This window comes from Zophobas morio, unplaced genomic scaffold, assembly GCF_036711695.1.
Source record: "Zophobas morio isolate AGI-343-1 ecotype UQ-CSIRO unplaced genomic scaffold, CSIRO_AGI_Zmor_V1 ptg000004l, whole genome shotgun sequence".
NCBI lineage: Eukaryota > Metazoa > Arthropoda > Insecta > Coleoptera > Tenebrionidae > Zophobas > Zophobas morio.
In genome coordinates this window covers 6,558,296-6,577,488 of record NW_026972109.1, presented here as the reverse complement: position 1 = coordinate 6,577,488, position 19,193 = coordinate 6,558,296, and the positions used below count along the sequence as shown (strand labels likewise).

The following is a 19,193-nucleotide window of genomic DNA, read 5'->3' as shown; positions in this document are numbered from 1 at the left end:
ATCGAGTGGGGCGAAAGTATGTCAAGAACTGATAAGTCGTCCGCTGACTCTCCACTTCTTGTATTCGCTCAGTACCGGCCCGCGGAGAACGTCGTCACTATGCCCTGATTGTCATGGTGGTCCAGTTTCGGTGTGTTCAAGTGTTCCAAGTGCAAGAACAACATGTTTGCATTCTTTCTCTTCGCGTTTCTCCTCCGGGGAGTCATCTCCACGAACACCACAGTCGAGGAAATCCCCGAGTCGTACCTCAACCTAGCCTCCGGGAACTCTCTGTGGACCTCCCTCCTCAAGAACTGCCCCCAGCCCACCATGGCCTGCGTTGAAAAAAACATGTACGATTACCTCAGAGACACTTTCAGCCACCCCGATGACCTATCCGTGACGTCGTTCCTCAAGTTCGCGCGGAACGACGTCAAGTACGACCACGTTGAGCAGGACGACGACGAGGCAGAGGAGGAGCCCGCGAGTGCTTTTGAGGCGATGTCGAGGTCTCTGCATGGGCGGAGTGTGAACTTTTTGATGAACCACGATATGGAGGTGAAGTTGCCGGAAAGTATGTTTGACGGTAGTACTTTGAAGGTTTCGCCGAGGGGTTTTGAGGGGAGCGGAGCTTTGGTGAAGATCGAGCTGGTTCCGAGACAGGTGGAGGTTGCGGAAGGAAGGATCTTCAAGAAAATTAGTAAGTTTTGGTGATGTGTAACCACGTGGAAAATTGAATGAGTATGGTACGATGGGCGTTTGCTGGTTATGATGGGTTTGCAGACTGAAGAGTTGCGCAACAATGGGTGGTATGTTATTAAGTGGATGGAGCTTCAATTAGTCGAAATGCGGTTTTGACAGGCGGTAATAACTTTGTGGGGCAGGTTCGATGACTTTGAGTACTGGTAGTACTTAGTTTCGGTTAAATTCTTTACGATTGTAAAATGTAAATTCAGTGTAAATATAGAAATGGAAAATAAACAATAGGGTACAGTTACAAAGTAGTAAATAATGTAAATTTTTATTTTGGAGAGTTCTGAAACAGAAACCTATGTTATGCTAATGTTACCTAGATTAAAGAATTGATGGTCGGTTTACTAAATACTTAATTCAATTTAATTTAAAAAAATGGTGATGGTATACATTGAAGCTTGCAAAATATATAGGCAACTACAAGAACTTGTTATTATGACAAGAATCTTGTCAGGTTGCTTTGGTTCTTGTTGAATTTAAATTCATTAAACCAGAACTGGGACTTGCAATGTTAATGTTCGTGTTCTATTCGAGACACGTGATGTGCTATATTTATTAAGAAAACAATGTACGTGCACGCAAATATTGCACTTACACTCACTAAACGTCTGAACAATTATTACAATTGGAAATTATACCAAATTATGTTTTAGACGTTTTAATCATGTCTGTAAGAATATTATCGAACCAAATGTTTACATATTTTGTGTGTGTTTGATTTAGTAGGAATAACAATAATCAAATGTTATATGTTAATTTATATTACAATTCTATACTAATTCAGTATAACTGGTTTTAAAGTTTATGAATGAGTATTTGCAAAATTGTAAAAAAAATCTCTGAACCAAATTTTTGAAAATATTAATAAAATACCAACAATGAAACTCTGTTACGCTATTCAGGTCCTTAGCTATTCTATGGCCTCGAAAAACTGAATATTATTACATATTTGAAATGAAAATTAGAAAAAATCAGAAACTGAAATATTTTTTCGAAAAAAAAAAATTAAAATTTGGTAAAAATTAAATTTTATAAAAAAAATGTAACTCTAGATTCTATTAAATATTTGTCAATATAAAATCCAACTACCGTTCCACAGAACCAATAAGTATAAATGATCAAAAAGGATAGGGGTGGGTGGGTGGGCGGGACAACTTTTTACTTTGTTTGAAAACTTAGATTCTACCGCTTGTCAAAATAGAATTCAATTCCCATTTTACAGTAAATAAAATAAGTCAATGAAATTGAGAAAAAAGATGGGCGGAGCTGAGTTTACTTTTTATCTAAAGAGTCTTATAAGCAAGCAGTAGCGCCGCCCATTTACCCCCTCTTCATTTCTATGACTACCCTTAATACTGTTCAGCCTTATCTCAGCAAGTACTAGGCCCGCCCACCCACCCTCTATTTTCTTAGAAGGTATGTTATTTGCCAAAATTAGTCTTAACTTAGCAAGTACTAAGTGCATCTGTTAACAGTAAACATGATCTTGTGGACCATATTGGCAAATTATTATTAAATTATTAATAACTAATTATTTAACTGTCTATCAAATCAATATTACGGAGTTTCATATTTTCAAAAATTTGGTGCAGGGATTTTTTTAACCATTTTTTTCTAGAGCTTTCTTAACAATCGGACTTATCCGTCATTTTTTGACCATCCTGTATAAGCACTTCTAAGTAAAGAAAACAATAATTAAGAGAAAATAAGAAAATTGTTGAATATCATCATATTATTTAATATTTCATGTTGTCAAAAAAATCACATCGAGTTAAATGTTACACACAAGAGTTTCCAATTTGGTAATTCATTGATGATTTGTCATGCAGGAAATCTGGATCTTGTGACTAACAGTTCCGGTATTTTTAGAACACCCATATTTACAATTTTATCCTTTCAATATTTTGAAAAATGACAACTCCGTATATTTGGATACAATTTTGGCAAAAATGAAAGTCTGCTACGCTACTCAGGTCCTTAGCTATTCTATGGCCTCAAAAAACTGAAAATTCGTGTAAACGAAAAAGTTTAAAAGTCCAATAATAAATATTTGAAAAATGGAAAAATAATAAAATTATACAAGCGAATATTTAAAAAGAAAATTAGAAAAAATCAGAAAAACAAAAAAATTAAAATTGAAATGTTTTTTCGAAAAAAAATCAAAATTTGGTAAAAATTAAATTTTATTAAAAAAATGTAATCATAGATTCTGTTATTTGTTAACATAAAATCCAACTTACCTTCCTCAGAACAAGTAAGAATGAATAATCAAAAAGGTATAGAAGTGGGTGGGCGGGGCCTTTTTTTACTTTGTTGAAAATCTTAGATTCTTCCGCTTATCAAAATAAAATTCAATTCCCATTTTATAGTAAATAAAATAAGTCAATGAAATAGAGAAAAAAGATGGGCGGAACTAAGTTTAGTTTTTCTCAAGAGTCTTATAAGCAAGCAGTAGCCGCCCCCACCAACCCCCTCTTCATTTAAATGACTACTCTTAATATTGTTCAGTCTTATCTTAGCAACTACTAGGCCCGCCCACCCACCCTCTATTTCCTTAGAAGGTATGTCATCTGCCAAAATTAGTCTTAACTTAGCAAGTACTAAGTGGACCTGTCAAGAGTAAACATGATGTTGTGGACCATGTTCGCAAATTATTATTAAATTATTAATAACTAATAGTCTATTAAACATCAGTTCATTAAAACAATTCAAAATTACGAAGTATAATATTTTCAAGAGTTTGGTGCAGGGTCTTTTTTAACCATTTTTTTCGAGAGCCTTGTTAATAAGCGAGCTTATCCGTCATTTTTTGACCACCCTGTATAAACACTTCTAAATAAAGAAAACAATAATTAAGAGAAAATGAGAAAATTGTTGAATACGATCAAATTTAATTAATATTTCATTGATAATAATTTGTCTACTGAAAACCTGGATGTTCTGGCTAATAGTTCCGGTATTTTTAGAACACCCATATTTACAATTTTATTTTTTCAATATTTTGAAAAGTCCGTATAACTGAATAGAATTTTTTAATATATCTTGGCTTCAAAAATATAGCAAATCTGATAACTGTGATATATCTATACTTTATACAGAGACTATACCCTAAAATTATTTTTAACTATACAAAGTGTTCTGCTTTTAAGGCATTACAGGATTTATTTTTTAAATGAAACACCCTATATATTTTTAAATATTCTCATCAGCCTCCTTAATAACTACAGTTAATTTTTGAAACTGTGATGCGACGTTGCCACTTTATTTCAATTTTCCTAAAATTTTTTGACAATAGAAGGGTTCACAAAAAATCACAATAGTGTTATTTTTTAAAATATGTGTTAAAATATTTTGTGGGAGGATAAATAAAGGTAGGCGCTTTATTGTGGTATAAATTAAATCAAATTTTGATGCACAGAGTGTTTATAAAAAAATGTCGAAATTACAGGATGTTGTATTGGGAAAACTGAAATATCCATATTTGAAAATTGTAAAAAGTATTTTTTTATAAACACTTTGTAACATAGATTTTAAAAATAACCCTACTGCGGTTTTTCATATATAGGATGTTTCATTAAACGAAACTAAGTTGTGTGTTACGCCTTAAAAACAGAACACCATGTATAGTTAAAAATAATGCTAGAGTATAGTCCTCAAAGAACTTTTATTTATATTTTATTTTGTTAATTTTTTACACTTTACAAATGTCAGTGTCTCTTAAAAAAAAAAAAGGAGGGATAGAACATTTTCAGTAAAAGTCTAATGTTTTAACATTTTTTATTGATTATATCCTTTGTTATTTTCTTTTACTATATTAGAAACAAAAATATAAAAATATACAGAGTGTACGATTGTTTAATTTATAAATCGAACACATCTTGTGAGCAATATTTATGGATTGTCTAGCTAAATAATTCTGTTCTAATAGATCAAATGATTTTGTTATTGAGTAACTATAGCCGAATAATTTCCTTCTATCAGAGCTCTGGAACACCCTGTATATGGAATTTAAAACTGTTATAATTTTAGCAAAATAACATCCTAAAAATTAATGGGGCGTTATTTTTTTTGTATATTTCTAAAGCCAATATGAGCGGTAAGTTCTATGCATCCATCTTAAAAATGGCGGAAAACCAAAATTTTAAACATAACTATTTTTTTAAATTAAATTATTTAATCAATTTTTTTCTTTTGTACGTTAAATTTGCATATACAAAAGCATAAAGCTATTCCAATTAAATACATTTAGTACCATATGGTTTAAAAAATTAGTAAATTTCATGTCCTACTAGAGGACTTTTTTTCGGATCACACGGTATAAATTATAAACTGAAAACGCACATTCTAAAAATACAATTTAGCGGTTTATCTGTTGAATGTATCAGAATATATTTTATTGGGTAACCAAAAACAGTAATCTCCCACAATGAGAGCTTCCGAACATCTTGTAAACAATAATAAAGTTTTTTAAATTACCGTAATTTGGTAACCACACTGCTTTCATCAGTTTTTAATAACAGTAATAATATGGGAATTATACCATGCTGGTGTGAGATGATTTTGGCCCCTGACGTAAACGAATTTATCACATAATGTTCTAAAACGAAAAAAAAGACAAAATTTGAAAACTGTTTTTTAACAAGCGACATTTTTGAATTCAAAGCGTGATACTTAATTTTACATTAGCTTTTAATATCGAAAATTGAAACACACAATAAATGAAAGTTTTCTTACGTCTTCTTTGGTCTCATAATTTTAAATGTTGTTTATACTGTTATAATTAATCAGACCGTTGTTAATTCCTGTCAGAAACCACCAACATGCCACTCTTAATCCGGAAATTACTATTTCCTCCTGAATCGTCCCAAAATTTCCAACTAATGAATCATTTTTAAGAACATCCTCGTCTCACATCGCCCATTTCCTCTCCGTCCCATTACCAACACCAAACCCACGAAAACTAGTCCACCAAAATAATTGAAGGAAACAATCTATCCGAACCACCTCTTCTGAAAAAGCCCATCAGCCTACCCACTTCCTGCTTTTACCAATTTGAAGACAATCGCATTAGGGCACAAATAAACCAATTACACTAAATGCGTCACTAACAACTCAAAGGAAGTGTCAAAGAAAAGCCTATTCACTCATTCATAACCTGCCATTTTTTGCGACTCAAATAAGCGGATCACACCTCTAATTTCCGTTCGAGCGACCAGAAATATCCATGGTCAGTCAAGACATTCTAATGAGGAGAATTGCATGAGTTAGAGATAAGAGAAGATGTTTTTAGAACTTTAATAACCTTCACTCACAATTAGGCACGCTTTTCTGTAACGGTAGTCGGTAAAAACGTGTCTATCTTCGGCAGACAATGCCCGCAAAAAGAGAAATTTGTTGTGTTCTTGTAGTACCTTGCAAGAAAGTGCTCGCCCAAAAACATCTGACGAATAATTGGTTTTCCCGAAATGATCGTCATATGCTCGATGCAAAATAATTGCAATCTGGTACCACTTAACTTTTATAGCTATATTTAGTACCACCTAAATGTTATCTTTCTTCTAGAAAAATTCATCAGCGAGAAACTCATCTATGCCCTCATGGCCATCCTCCTAATCATCAAACTACTCGCCGCCAAGTTCATGTTCCTCATGCCCATGATGGTAGGCGCCGTCACGGCCAAGAAGCTCCTTATCAAAGTCCTCCTCTTCCTCTTCCCTGCTCTTCACCACCTGTTTAAACTCTGCGCTTACGTACCTCACGGTACTAAATTCCACCACCACAAGCACCACATCCAGCACTTCCATCACCTTAGTCATTCTAAACCCCATCACCATCACCACCATGGTGGTGATCATCACCATGATCATGGCCCCCACGACTCTATAGAAGTCATCCACCCTCACGCTGATGGTCCTCCTGTTCTGGCTGGTGGTCAATGGCATGGACACGGACACCATACTCTCGAGTTGGAGGAACCCCACAAACCGTTGTACAAACCCCACGAGCAAGAACTAGAGTACTTCTCAGGTGGTCCCAGTTTGTCGCACCAGTAAGTACCACTATTACGTAGCGGAACGAATTGGTTCTTATTTAATTAAGACGCTATTGTGTTGGGACAGCGATTTCGGTAGGTTATGGTTCATGTCGAAGGTACTAATTTGCATCCAGAAGTAGGTTAATGTGGGCTAGATTTGGTGACTCGGCTAGTGATATCGAAAGTACCGATGTGTATTACGAGCGGTCGTATCTTTATTAGAGATGTGGATAATGGGTACTTAAAATTATGTAGTTTAGTAGGTCTTGCGAATTAAATTACATGAAGTAATCGGATTTTACAGATTTCACACAGCAATGTGTATGTAATGGGAAAAATTATGATAATTGGTAGTAGCGCCGATGCATGACCTACCACATGGTATCGGAAGGTAGTACCAGGTAGCCGATTACTAGCGCGTTAATATAACGACGTTCGAATTGGATTTTAATTATGGGTTTAAAAAATCTGGATTAGACACTTCCTAAATTGGTAGTACCGTGAACAGATGCACTATTCTACATAGTAATAATTCATAAATTGTTAGTAAATTACTATAAAAAAATGGTGATGCATGACCTACCTTACACCAATGTTTTATAGTACCGGAGATAGTTGAAAAGTACCAAATTAGGATAATGACGTATCTAAATTCACAGCTTCGATTTTCTGCACGAAATCAATGCCACGTTTCTTTGTCCCAGTTAGTACTTATTACTGAAACGAGAGAACCACAATAGCCTCAGTTTTGGAATTATGGATATTGTAGTCGTTAATTAATTCAGTTGTGCGAAAATAGATTGTAACAAGTTACAACAATTCAAAGTAGCTTTATCAAATTTGATAGTTCTCAAGATAGTACTACTGTGTGAGCTTGACGTAACCATGTGTGAAAAATGGCAAAATTTCAACAATTGAATTATAGTGGCGTACGTGTTCGACTCACACCATGGTCTTGCTCGTTTGGATTAGTACCGTTTTATAATTCCAAATAAATAAATTTGCCAATATGTAGGTAGACGTGCTATTTACCGCCCCCATAAGCCACCTATGGTACTACCAAAATAGTGTTCGAGACAAATGTTTGACCCAGACAAAATAAAATTTCTTTGTCCAAAATGGTACGAAGCCAAATTAGTCCCAACATCAATTTTTAAAATTCCCACAATCATCCCAAGAACGGTACTTCGGCTTTTAATTCAACCAACGTCATTTCTTCTATCTATTTATAATTCCATTCCCGCTAATTAATTTATTCAAATCGTTCCCCACAGAACAACTTCTTATTGTTGTCAAGCTAAAACCATCTAATTTATCGAGGTACTACTCTCACGTTTGTAATTCAGGTCAGGTCAAAATTTTCGTTTTCCACTTAATCTTGCTCCACCTAATCAAATTACCCACAATTTGCAACCATTCGCACCAATCAGTACTCAAGTACCTTTCATTTGCAGCTTCATCAACCACCGCCAAGACTCCAGCGAAGACACCAACGAGGTGCAGCCGTGGGGTCAAGGTCAACACAAGAAACAACCCAACCGTCCATTAGCCCCGAAAGAAATCGAAGCCATGGTACTGAAAGCAGAAAGGGAAGCGATGGTACGTTCACACCTCGACCCTCCCCCCTCCACTAATTTTTGTCTAGTTGAAGGCACGTCTGCAGCAGGAGCGCCACCGCATCCAAGAGGAAAACGCCCGGTTGCAGGAGCAGCTGCGCCAAGCCATGAAACTGCAGGATAAACTCAAGCAGCAGGCAGTCGCGGTCAAGGCCAGAGTGCCGGTAGCGCCGATCCCCATCCTGCAAACGCCGGATGTTGAGCAGAAGCACGTCTACTCGGCGAAGGTCAAGCAGGAGGAACCGAAACCGCAGGAAAATGCGTTCGAAAAGGCGCTGCACCAAGCGGCTGCGATCACGTACGACCCGTTCTACAGCCCTATATTGGAAAAAATCGACAAGATTTTGGTCGGGTTGGGGGTGCGTGATGAAGGGTGCCGGGAGAGGTTGATTTGCAGCATGTACAAGAACCCGACGAGGTTTAGTCCGCATAGTAATTTGCTGTCGGCGGAATTGAGTAGGTGAGTGGAATTGGAGTACTACTCTGGGATTTTGGGGATTTTCCGTTTGTCGATTGAATTGGTGATCTTCTTTGAAGACGTTTACAAAAACTAGAACACCTTCTCTTCCTCGGGGTTTTTTAAGCGGAAGTTTTGTCGGTGGTATGGTACTAGGTTATCAAAGGCTGATGCAAACGCGGTTGCGTGATCCATTTTCTATTAGAAAACTATTACGTTTCTGTTGACTTAATTACAGTAGCTTTAAGCGTTTCACACGAAAACATCGGAAATTTATTGATAGTTTCCGGCTTGATCTCCATACCATTCGACAAAAAATGGTGCTGCATCCGAATGCAACTTTCTTTTCGCAAAGAGCTGCGAATATTTTGGGAGATTCGAGAGTCGGTTTCTTTGTGTTTTTATTTTAGTTGTTTTAAACTCGCACGAAAAGTACTTACTCGTTGATTTTTGGCTTTAGTAGTACGATTTAAAAATGTTGGTACTTAAGTCAATATGTATATGTTTAAATATCGAACGTAGATCACTGCTGTTGTTTTTGCGAAAAAAGCTACTATCCTCATTGCAATTTCAATAGTGTAGTACTTTGTTGGAATAATGGTGCAAATATTGATTTACTCCGATTGTTTTAATGTCCATTAAAGCAAACAACGTTTCAAATAGAGATTTCCAGTACCACTTCACTTTGGTACTATTTTATCTTTTTACACTGTATTAAAGTGCACCTTCAAGTAGTACTCATACAATAATTACGAGCTATTATTTCGGCAAAAAAGTATACTAGTACTTTCTGTCTATCCACCGTTCCAATAACCACCGAAATTCATGATTCTGGAAGCCACTTAGATGTACTGATCAGATAAAACCTGTATGTATTATTCCAAGTGAAATTAAAAATTCTTCCGCGTCCCACTTAAAAGCAGGTTGACCACATGCATCTTAAGTTCACGTCGCCGCATCTTCCCCAAACAAACCTTAAATTCCAATATATTCGCAAAAATTCCGCGCTAACCTTGACCAAGTGATAATCCCGGTCACCTACTGCTACACACTGTGCGAATACTAATCAGTCTAACCACCCAAACACTCAAGGAAAGTTACTATACCCAAACAAATACGAGTTCTCATTCATAAATTCATAGTACCGCAGTACCGTTACATCCACGAATATAAGAAAGGTATTTTTATCACTAGTGCATGTAGTACGTGTCTAGATAAGCCATATCTGAGTTCCAGCCGGTCAGTAAACCACGTAATTGTGTCGCTGGTAGTACCGATGGTATTTTTCAGAAACAGATGCGTCATTGTCCATCCAGCGAAATTTCGCGTGTTTCTCACTCTTTCACTCTCTCTCTGACTTGTTTATGTCCATGTCCGGAACCGTAGCAGGTTTGAATCCGGACCATGACCCGATTTTTTGTTGTTTAGGTATTGAGTGAAATTTTTACCAGATTCGGCCCTGTGTAGGTTAAAAGATCATTCTTGAAGGTGGAGTTTTTGGTAGTGTTGATGACGAGTCGGAGAAAGGTTTAATTTTGGTACGATACTAATGATTAATTCGAGGGGAATTTGGCACATTGGGTGTAACTGTTGGCTTCCCAAACGTGTAAAAAATAATAAATTATAACTATTCTGAAATGGCTGGCACGATTTTCAAAGATCACGGATTGCTGCAGTTTGGATAGTGTGCATGGGTTTTAGAAAGTTGGTGAGAATTGGGTAAATGAAGATTGAATTTTTCGACTCTGATGACTAAGTCTACGATAAAACCGGATAATTTACTTAATAGATGTTGATTATAAGCTCGCTTTATTCCTATTTGAGTGTTAATTTTTTTTTCAGGGACTCTTCCGAGCTTCAGAAACCAACTTCCACCAACGCCGCAGTCATCCGGTTTTACCGGTATGTGCAAGCAGCAAGAGATGGCCAAGACAAGCGTGAATGTTTAAGACTTTATCCTTCATGTGCTTTAAATACTGAACAGTAGCGTGAAGTGCTAACTTTTTTCAGGAGTGAAATAATGTTTAGCAGTGATGTATATAGTAATACGTATTTGTAGTCATTATAATGCGCTGAGTCATTAATTTGTAAATAGAATATAGATTTAGAAGCTTTTAGATGTAACGTATTGCTCAAAGGAAACGCTTCTGCTTATGGCAATAGAAGCATGAGTAAATCTAGTTTATGAATAGACCAGGATAACAATAGTTCTAGTATTCTGTACTAAGTAAATTTTGTTAGTCATAAATGTATACCGTGTGTCTATATTTAAATTTTAGAGAAGTCAGGGTTTCTACTTTAAGTAGAAAAGTTGGTGTTAGGTGAAGTAGCATTGATTATGTATTTATTAACCTATTTATTTCTTTCCTTTGCATATATATTATATATTTGTGACTATATTTTATTTCAAAGCTGACTCTTTTGTAGTATATATTTTTAATGTAGAGACTGTCGACCTTATTTATTTTACTATTTATTTACATATTTATTTATTTGTATATTTGTATATTTAAATTATTTGTAATAAAATGTGATAGAATCTTTAGTTAATGTTAGTGTTCCTAAAAAAATATCTTTCTCAGTTTTTCTTATATATATTTTTAACTGAACTATTTAAATTTTATAAAATTTATACTCTTGTACTTGTTGTTTATGAATCGGCCTGAGTTTATACCTTCAAATTTACACAAAAAATTCAAATAGTATAATAAAGTCACTTTATAATTTTTAGGGAAGCGGGATTTGTTGGCTGTATTTCAGAGGCGAAGGAAGTTCTGCCTAAATAACTTTAGATATTTTTTTTTGTTACGCAGTAAAATCTTGCTGTTATTGTTGTAAGACAATTTTTTATTACTGGTTATGTTGTCTAGTAGAAAATTCATTTTTGAAAAATTTGTCTAAAAATTGTCAGGAAATTCAGGGTTATTGATCTTGACGTGCTGATTCCAAAAATATAATAATATTTAGGGTCACGAGGCAATATTTTCGAAATATTTGGAGCGAAATTCGAATTTTTTGAAAAATTGCGATATTTCAATGGGTAATTCTGGAAAAACGGTTGGAGTTATCAAAGAAATGAGCCGGAAGTGACTTCTGCTGTCAGAAATTTGTAAGAAAATGTATTTAGTTTAATTTCGAAAATCGTCGAAAATGGGTCGAAATTTGCCACTTCGAAGAGAAAATTTGAGCATTTCGATTATATCAAACTATCTCACTTGAATGGGCCTTTTCTCTATTCAATAAAAATTGGTCGTTTTACTAAGTAATTTCAACCTCCATAACAAAAATCCGGGCTCTAACAATGTTTTCACTGACTCTTGAATTTTTTCTTAATTTTTGAGTGTCGACACTTTCGAAAAATGACACCAACTGATATATCTGTCTCTAGAAATTAAAAAAATCGGGTGTCGAGCCTGAAAATTATTCTACGGGATTAAAAAACTTTAAGGAATCGTGTGATGTAAACCGCAAGTCCGGGTATAAAACCGTTCCGGAGTTAGGTCCCGTTAATGGAAAAGAAATGGAAAATTTGAGCATTTCGAAAATATCAAATTATCTCACTTTAATGGGCCTTTTCACAATTCAATGAAAATTGGTCATTTTACTAATTTCAACCTCCGTAACAAAAATCCGGGCTCAAACAATGTCTCCTCTGACTCTTGAATTTTTTCTTAATTTTTGAATGTCGACACTTTCGAAAAATGACACCAACTGATATATCTGTCTCTAGAAATTAAACAAATCGGGTGTGGAGCCTGAAAATTATTCTACGAGATTAAAAAGCTTCAGGGAATCGAGTGATGTAAACCGCAAGTCCGAGTCTAAAACCGTTTTGGAGTTATGTCCCATTAATTGAATAAAAAGGGAAAATTTGAGCATTTCGATTATATCAAATTATGTCACTTTAATGGGCCTTTTCACAATTCAATGAAAATTGGTCATTTTACTAATTTCTATCTCCGTAACAAAAATCCGGGCCCAAACAATGTCTCCACTGATTCTTGAATTTTTTCTCAATTCTTGAGTATCGACACTTTCGAAAAATGACACCAACTGATATATCTGTTTCTAGAAATTAAACAAGTCGGGTGTCGAGCCTGAAAATTATTCTACGGGATTAAAAAGCTTCAAGGAATCGAGTGATGTAAACTGCAAGTCCGAGTCTAAATTCGTTTTGGAGTTATGTCCCATTAATTGAATAGAAATGGAAAATTTGAGCATTTCGATTATATCAAATTATCTCACTTTATTGGGCCTTTTCTGAATTCAATGAAAATTGGTGATTTTACTAATTTCAACCTCCGTAACAAAAATCCGGGCTCAAACAATGTCTCCACTGATTCTTGAATTTTTTCTTAATTCTTGAGTATCGACACTTTCGAAAAATGACACCAACTGATATATCTGTCTCTAGAAATTAAACAAATCGGGTGTCGAGCCTGAAAATTATTCTACGGAATTAAAAAGCTTCAAGGAATCGAGTGATGTAAACCGCAAGTCCGAGTCTAAAACCGTTTTGGAGTTATGTCCCGTAATGGAATAGAAACGGAAAATTTGGGCATTTCGATTATATCAAATTATCTCACTTTATTGGGCCTTTTCTGAATTCAATGAAAATTGGTCATTTTACTAATTTCAACCTCCGTAACAAAAATCCGGGCTCAAACAATGTCTCTACTGATTCTTGATTTTTTTCTTAATTCTTGAGTATCGACACTTTCGAAAAATGACACCAACTGATATATCTGCATCTAGAAATTAAACAAATCGGGTGTAGAGCCTGAAAATTATTCTACGGGATTAAAAAGCTTCAAGGAATCGAGTGATGTAAACCGCAAGTCTGAGTCTAAAACCGTTTTGGAGGTATGTCCCATTAATTGAATAGAAATGGAAAATTTGGGCATTTCGATTATATCAAATTATCTCACTTTAATGGGCCTTGTCTCAATTCAATGAAAATTTGTCATTTTACTAATTTCAACCTCCCTAACAAAAATTCCGGGCTCAGACAATGTCTCCGCGGATTTTTGAATTTTTTCTTAATTCTTGAGTATCGACACTTTCGAAAAATGACACCAACTGATATATCTGTCTCTAGAAATTAAACGAATCGGGTATCGAGCCTGAAAATTATTCTACAGCATTAGAAAACTTGAAGGAATCGAGTGATGCAAACCGCAAGTCCGAGTCTAAAACCGTTTTGGATTTATGTACTATCCACTTTTCCTTCATTGAAATAAGTGATCAAAAAGAATGGGTGGGTGGGCGGGGAATTTTGAAGTTTTTTTAAATTGAAAATGTGACCACTTGACAAAATAAAATTCAATCTTCATCTCGCAGTAAATAAAATAAGCCAATGAAACACAAAGGCGGATGTGGATGGGTGTAGTTTTACCTTTTTTGTCTAGATTCCACTGTTCAATACACTAACCATTTTTCCTCGAATGAATCAAGTGATCAAAAATAACTAGATAGATGCTGATTGTAGTTGCAAAAATGCAGCGTATTTAGGGTCATGGAGCACTACTTTCGAAATTTTTGGTGTGAAATTCGAATTTTTAAAAATTGCGATATAAAAACAGTGGAAGTTATAGAATATATGATCCTGGAAGTGTCTTCTGCGGCCCGAAATCTACGAGAAAATGTATTTAGTTACATTTCAAAAATCGTCGAAAATGGGAGGCCTATAATACTTAGTGGAAAATTTCATTTTTGAAAACTTCATCTAAAAATTCTCAAAAAATTCAAGGTTATAATCTTGACGTGGTGATTCCAAAAATATAGCTTGTTTAGGTTCACCGGAACTATTTGTATTTTGTTTTGGAAGTAGTTTGAGGAAATCTCGGAGATCCTTTGTCTTGTTTTTGAAGTTATTTGAAAGAACCCCGGCTAGCCCGCAACCAACAACACACATCCTAAGAGAATATGTCATTCGCCAAACTCAGACTTATTTTAGCAAGTAGTAGCCCCGCCCACCCACCCTATATTTTCTTAGATAGTATGCCCGATAGTCATAACTGTTAAATAAATCGGTACTGAAAAAATATCTTACCTAGGCTCTTGCTTATGCTTCTGTAATATTTCTTGTTTTTGACCTAATTTATTTTACCAACCCAACCGTCAAAGAAATGACCTCTTCTGTTTCACACAAATCAGGAGTACTTTTACGTTATGGTTTGTGTTATGTGATACATATATTTATTAAAAAAAAACTTCATTTATAAGTTATTTAATACTTATTTTTTTTTTTAAGATGTGCACTTTGTTTTGCTCCTCAGAGAAGAAAGATTTACAGTAAATGTACTTGCAGGTGTTTGAAAATTCGGGATTCATATTAGCAAAATTTTTCAAAATATCGTAGTGGGACAAAATGGTTTGAAATAAAACTAATTTAGGACACTTTGTGATACTATAACGAAAAAATCCAAGATCCATAATTTGGTAAAACAGGAGTGTGTATTACAGAAATAAAAATCCTGCCAATCACCAACACTTTAGTTTTCAATCCACCAACTCTTCCAACCGTGCCGAACAACACCCAAACCCATCACTCATCAACAATTTCATTTTTCAGTGAAAACTAATTAACAATCAGTTTTCCTTCCTCCCTTAATCGCATTCTCCTCACTACCCAAAATTCGATCCTATCAAACCGAAAGCTCTCACCTCAATTCCCCAAATGCTTCGCGCCAAATCCGGGCCATTCCGCTCACGTCCAACCCCATTCAAACGCATTTGGTTTCTATTTCCGTTGCGTCTCGTATAAAACCACTCCCAAACAAACTTTACTATCATTCCCGCTAATTACACCATGAGTGCAAAGCTAGTGCTGGTGCTAACCCTCGCCGCCCTCGCCCGCGCTGACCCCTCCGCCAGCGACGTCCTGCGGGACATCTACCACTCCTGCCTCAAGGACTTCTCCGTGTCCTGCGTCAAGCCCAAAGCCCTCTCATGGATGAGCTACGTCTCCGACAAACCCCAGATCCACATCACCGAGGACCTCGTCCTGGTGAAGAAGCGCGACGCGGAGGAGCGTGGAGTGTCTGCGGATGTGTTCGACAAGTTCGAAGATTTCCTGCAAAGTCACGACTTGGTGGCTAAAGTGCCGCAGGTATTGCAGCCAGGGGGGATCCTCGGGGGGTTGGTGCCTAGAAGCATGCAGCCCGAAAATGTAAGGGTGCCTCTAGCGGTGACCGGTAGGGATGAGTGTTTTGTTTGACTTTTTGCGGATTTGTGGTGTTGTAGGTCGCTCTAAAATTGTCAAGAGGGTGATTGTGCCGTTCCTTTTGGGGCTTAAGTTCAAGGCTGCAGTTCTTGTGCCTTTGGCTCTGGCACTGATTGCGCTGAAGACGTGGAAAGCGTTGACTTTGGGGTTGTTGTCGTTGGTGCTCACGGGGGCGCTGCTTATTTTTAAGTTGTCGAAGCCTCAGGTGAGTTTAAGGGTGGTTGAAGGTTTTTGTTAATGGGTTGTTTCAGGTGAATTATGAGGTTGTGCATTTCCCTCAACACGTGGAGCACCATGTTGAGCATCCTCCGACCAGTGGATGGGATCATCATCCAGGGTATGGGAGGGAGTTGACTGCGCAGGAGATGGCGTACAATGCCTACTTGTAAGTTTAAGGGAGTCTGTTGTTATTTATTGATTATTTAATAAATTATTTGTTGCAAATTAGTCTCAATTCATTAAAAAAAAAAAAAACGAATCGATACAAATAATTTGTGGATATGTGATAATAAATTTTGTATTTTCTACGCAATATTCTTTCCTATTTTTTATTTCTTACTTTGAATTTTTTACCAAAATTAAAAAATTCGTCGAAAGTTATTGCTTGCTTTTCGAAAAATTAGAAAGTTATTGATTTTGGAAAATTTTACTTTTTTGTGATAACCTCTAAAAATGGTATAGAAAGTATTAGTCGCAGTGTAAGAGAAAAAAGAAAGGTTTCATCTTAAAAACAAAATACTGTTGGGGCCCCCGAGACGGTTTCACTTCCTGTAAAAAAAGACAGCTGGGACACCCGAGAAGGTTTCGCCTTCTTTAAAAAAAGTACTATTGGTGCCCCAGAAGCTTTCACCTTCTTAAAAAAAAGAAAAACGAGTTGGGACCTCCGAGAAGGTTTCACTCTTTAAAAATAGACAGTTGGTGCCCCAAGAAGTTTTCATTTTCTATGAAACACTTCAGTTGGGGTCCCCTAGAGAAGGTTTCATCTTCTTAAAAAGTTTTCAACTTTTAAAAAAAAATAAAATACATTTGGCCCCCTCTAGAAACTTTCACCCTTTAAAAAAAAAACACAGTTAGTGTCCCGCCAAGATTTCACCATCTATAAAAAAAGACAGTTGGGGCCCCGGAGAAGGTTTCACCTGCTTAAAAAAAAGAAAAAGGTAGTTGAGGGTCCCCAGATGGTTCTCACATTCTTTAAAAAAAAGCATTTGGGGCCGCTAAGAAGGTTTCACATTAAAAAAAAAATCGAAAACTATTTCAACAGAAATTTCTTCGCCCTTGAGTGTATCCGATAAATCCTTCGTCTTTAAGATATTAATTTTTTTTTTCTATAAAGAAAAAACTAGTAGTGCAGGTGGGGACAACATGAAATATATTTAATTTAAAGCAGATAACCAACACGAAAAAGTGTATAGATAATCTCAATTTCTCAGTACATGTTTAACTTTGACGGTTTATACTTCCTCCAAACATTATAATCCCCAAATCCTTAAAACACCATAATCCTCAAATTGTCAAAACATCACAATCCTCAAATCCTCAAAACCAAAATCCTCAAATCCTCAAAACATCAAAATCCTCAAAATACCATAATCCTCAAATCCTCAACACATCAAAATCCTCAAATCTTTAAAACACTATAATCCACAAATCCTCAGAACACCAAAATCCCCAAATTCTCAGAATACAGCAATTCTCAAATCTTCAGAACACCATAATCCTCATATCTTCAAAACACCATAATCCTCAAACTTTCAAAACACCATAATCCTCAAATCCCCAGATGACCGTAATCGTCAAATCCTCAGAACACCATAATCTTAAATCGTCAAAACACCACAATCCTATCCTCAAATTCTCAAAATATCAAAATCTTCAAATCCCCAGAACACTACAATCCTCAAATCCTCAAATCACTAAATTCCTCAAATCCTCAAATGCTCAAAACACCATAATCCTCGAAACATCAAAATTTTCAAATCATCAAAACACAATCCTCAAATCTTCGGAACACCATAATCCTCAAATCCTCACAACGCCATAATCCTCAACTCCTCAGGACACCATTATCTTAAATCGTCATAACACCACAATCCTCAAATTCTCAAAACATCAAAATCTTCAAATCCTCAGAACACTATAATCTTCAAATCGTCAAAACACTATAATCCTCAAATCCTCAAAACACCAAAATCCTCAAATCCTCAAATGCTAAAAACACCATAATCCTCGAAACATCAAAATTCTCAAATCATCAAAACACAATCCTCAAATTCTCAGAACACCAAAATCATCAAATAATTCTCAGTTTACCGCAATCCTCAAAACCTAAGGACACCATAACCCTTCAATCTTCAAAACACCTTAATCCTCAAATCCTCAGAACATCATAATCTTCAATTCGTCAAAACACTATAATCTTCAAATCCTCGAAACGGCATAATCCTTAAGTCCTCAGAACACCAAAATCCTGAAATCCTCAGAACACCAAAATCCTCAAATCTTCAGAACATCACAATCCTCAAATCCTCAGAACGCCATAGCCCGCAAATCCTCGTGTAGACTACAAGCATCAGCGAGTAAAAAGAAATTAAATTTGATTTTGGCTCTTCAACGCAGAAGAGAGTTAATTAACCAAACTCAATTGTTTCCAAAATTATTTTTGAAAATTTTTCAGCAAAATTGTAACGTGACGGTTTTCAAGATTTCAGAACATTCGTTTTCCCAGTTTCTAAGTTAAATTGCAAAATTTTTCAATACTATTTTGATTTTTTTACCATAAACACAGATTCACAAATCACATGTGAAGAAGTATCTTATTTTGGAAAATTGAAATAATATGTACTAATGTAAATTTCGAGATGGCGCATCCTTTTGTTAGTGGGAATGTTTAACAAATTTCGTTTAGTGTTTTACCATCTACATGATATTTCCTGTACATATAAATTTTAACAACAATCGATCCAGTAGTTTTGGAGATTGTGTCTGAAATGACGAAAAAGGACGAATAAGGACGAGAAGCACGAAAAGGAGGAAAAAGGACGAAAATGATGAAAAAGGACGAAAAAGGACAGAAAGGACGAAAAGAACGACAAGAACGAAAAATTACGAAAATGACGAAACTAAACGAAA

The 19,193-nt window shown here is 35.7% G+C and overlaps 2 protein-coding genes across 2 annotated transcripts; both read left to right on the top strand.

Annotated features, from left to right (window-relative positions):
* The first annotated feature begins 77 nt into the window (after positions 1–77).
* On the top strand, positions 78–11,289 carry LOC135134447 (uncharacterized). Its single transcript, XM_064063127.1, has 5 exons — positions 78–679; positions 6,295–6,781; positions 8,221–8,365; positions 8,412–8,842; positions 10,682–11,289. The coding sequence occupies exons 1-5, from the start codon at positions 163–165 to the stop codon at positions 10,824–10,826; spliced, it is 1,725 nt and encodes a 574-aa protein (XP_063919197.1). The 5' UTR covers positions 78–162; the 3' UTR covers positions 10,827–11,289.
* Positions 11,290–15,650: 4,361 nt separating this feature from the next.
* On the top strand, positions 15,651–16,491 carry LOC135135624 (uncharacterized). The gene is made up of 3 exons (XM_064064718.1): positions 15,651–16,035; positions 16,085–16,269; positions 16,316–16,491. The coding sequence occupies exons 1-3, from the start codon at positions 15,651–15,653 to the stop codon at positions 16,451–16,453; spliced, it is 708 nt and encodes a 235-aa protein (XP_063920788.1). The 3' UTR covers positions 16,454–16,491.
* The last annotated feature ends 2,702 nt before the right edge of the window (positions 16,492–19,193 follow it).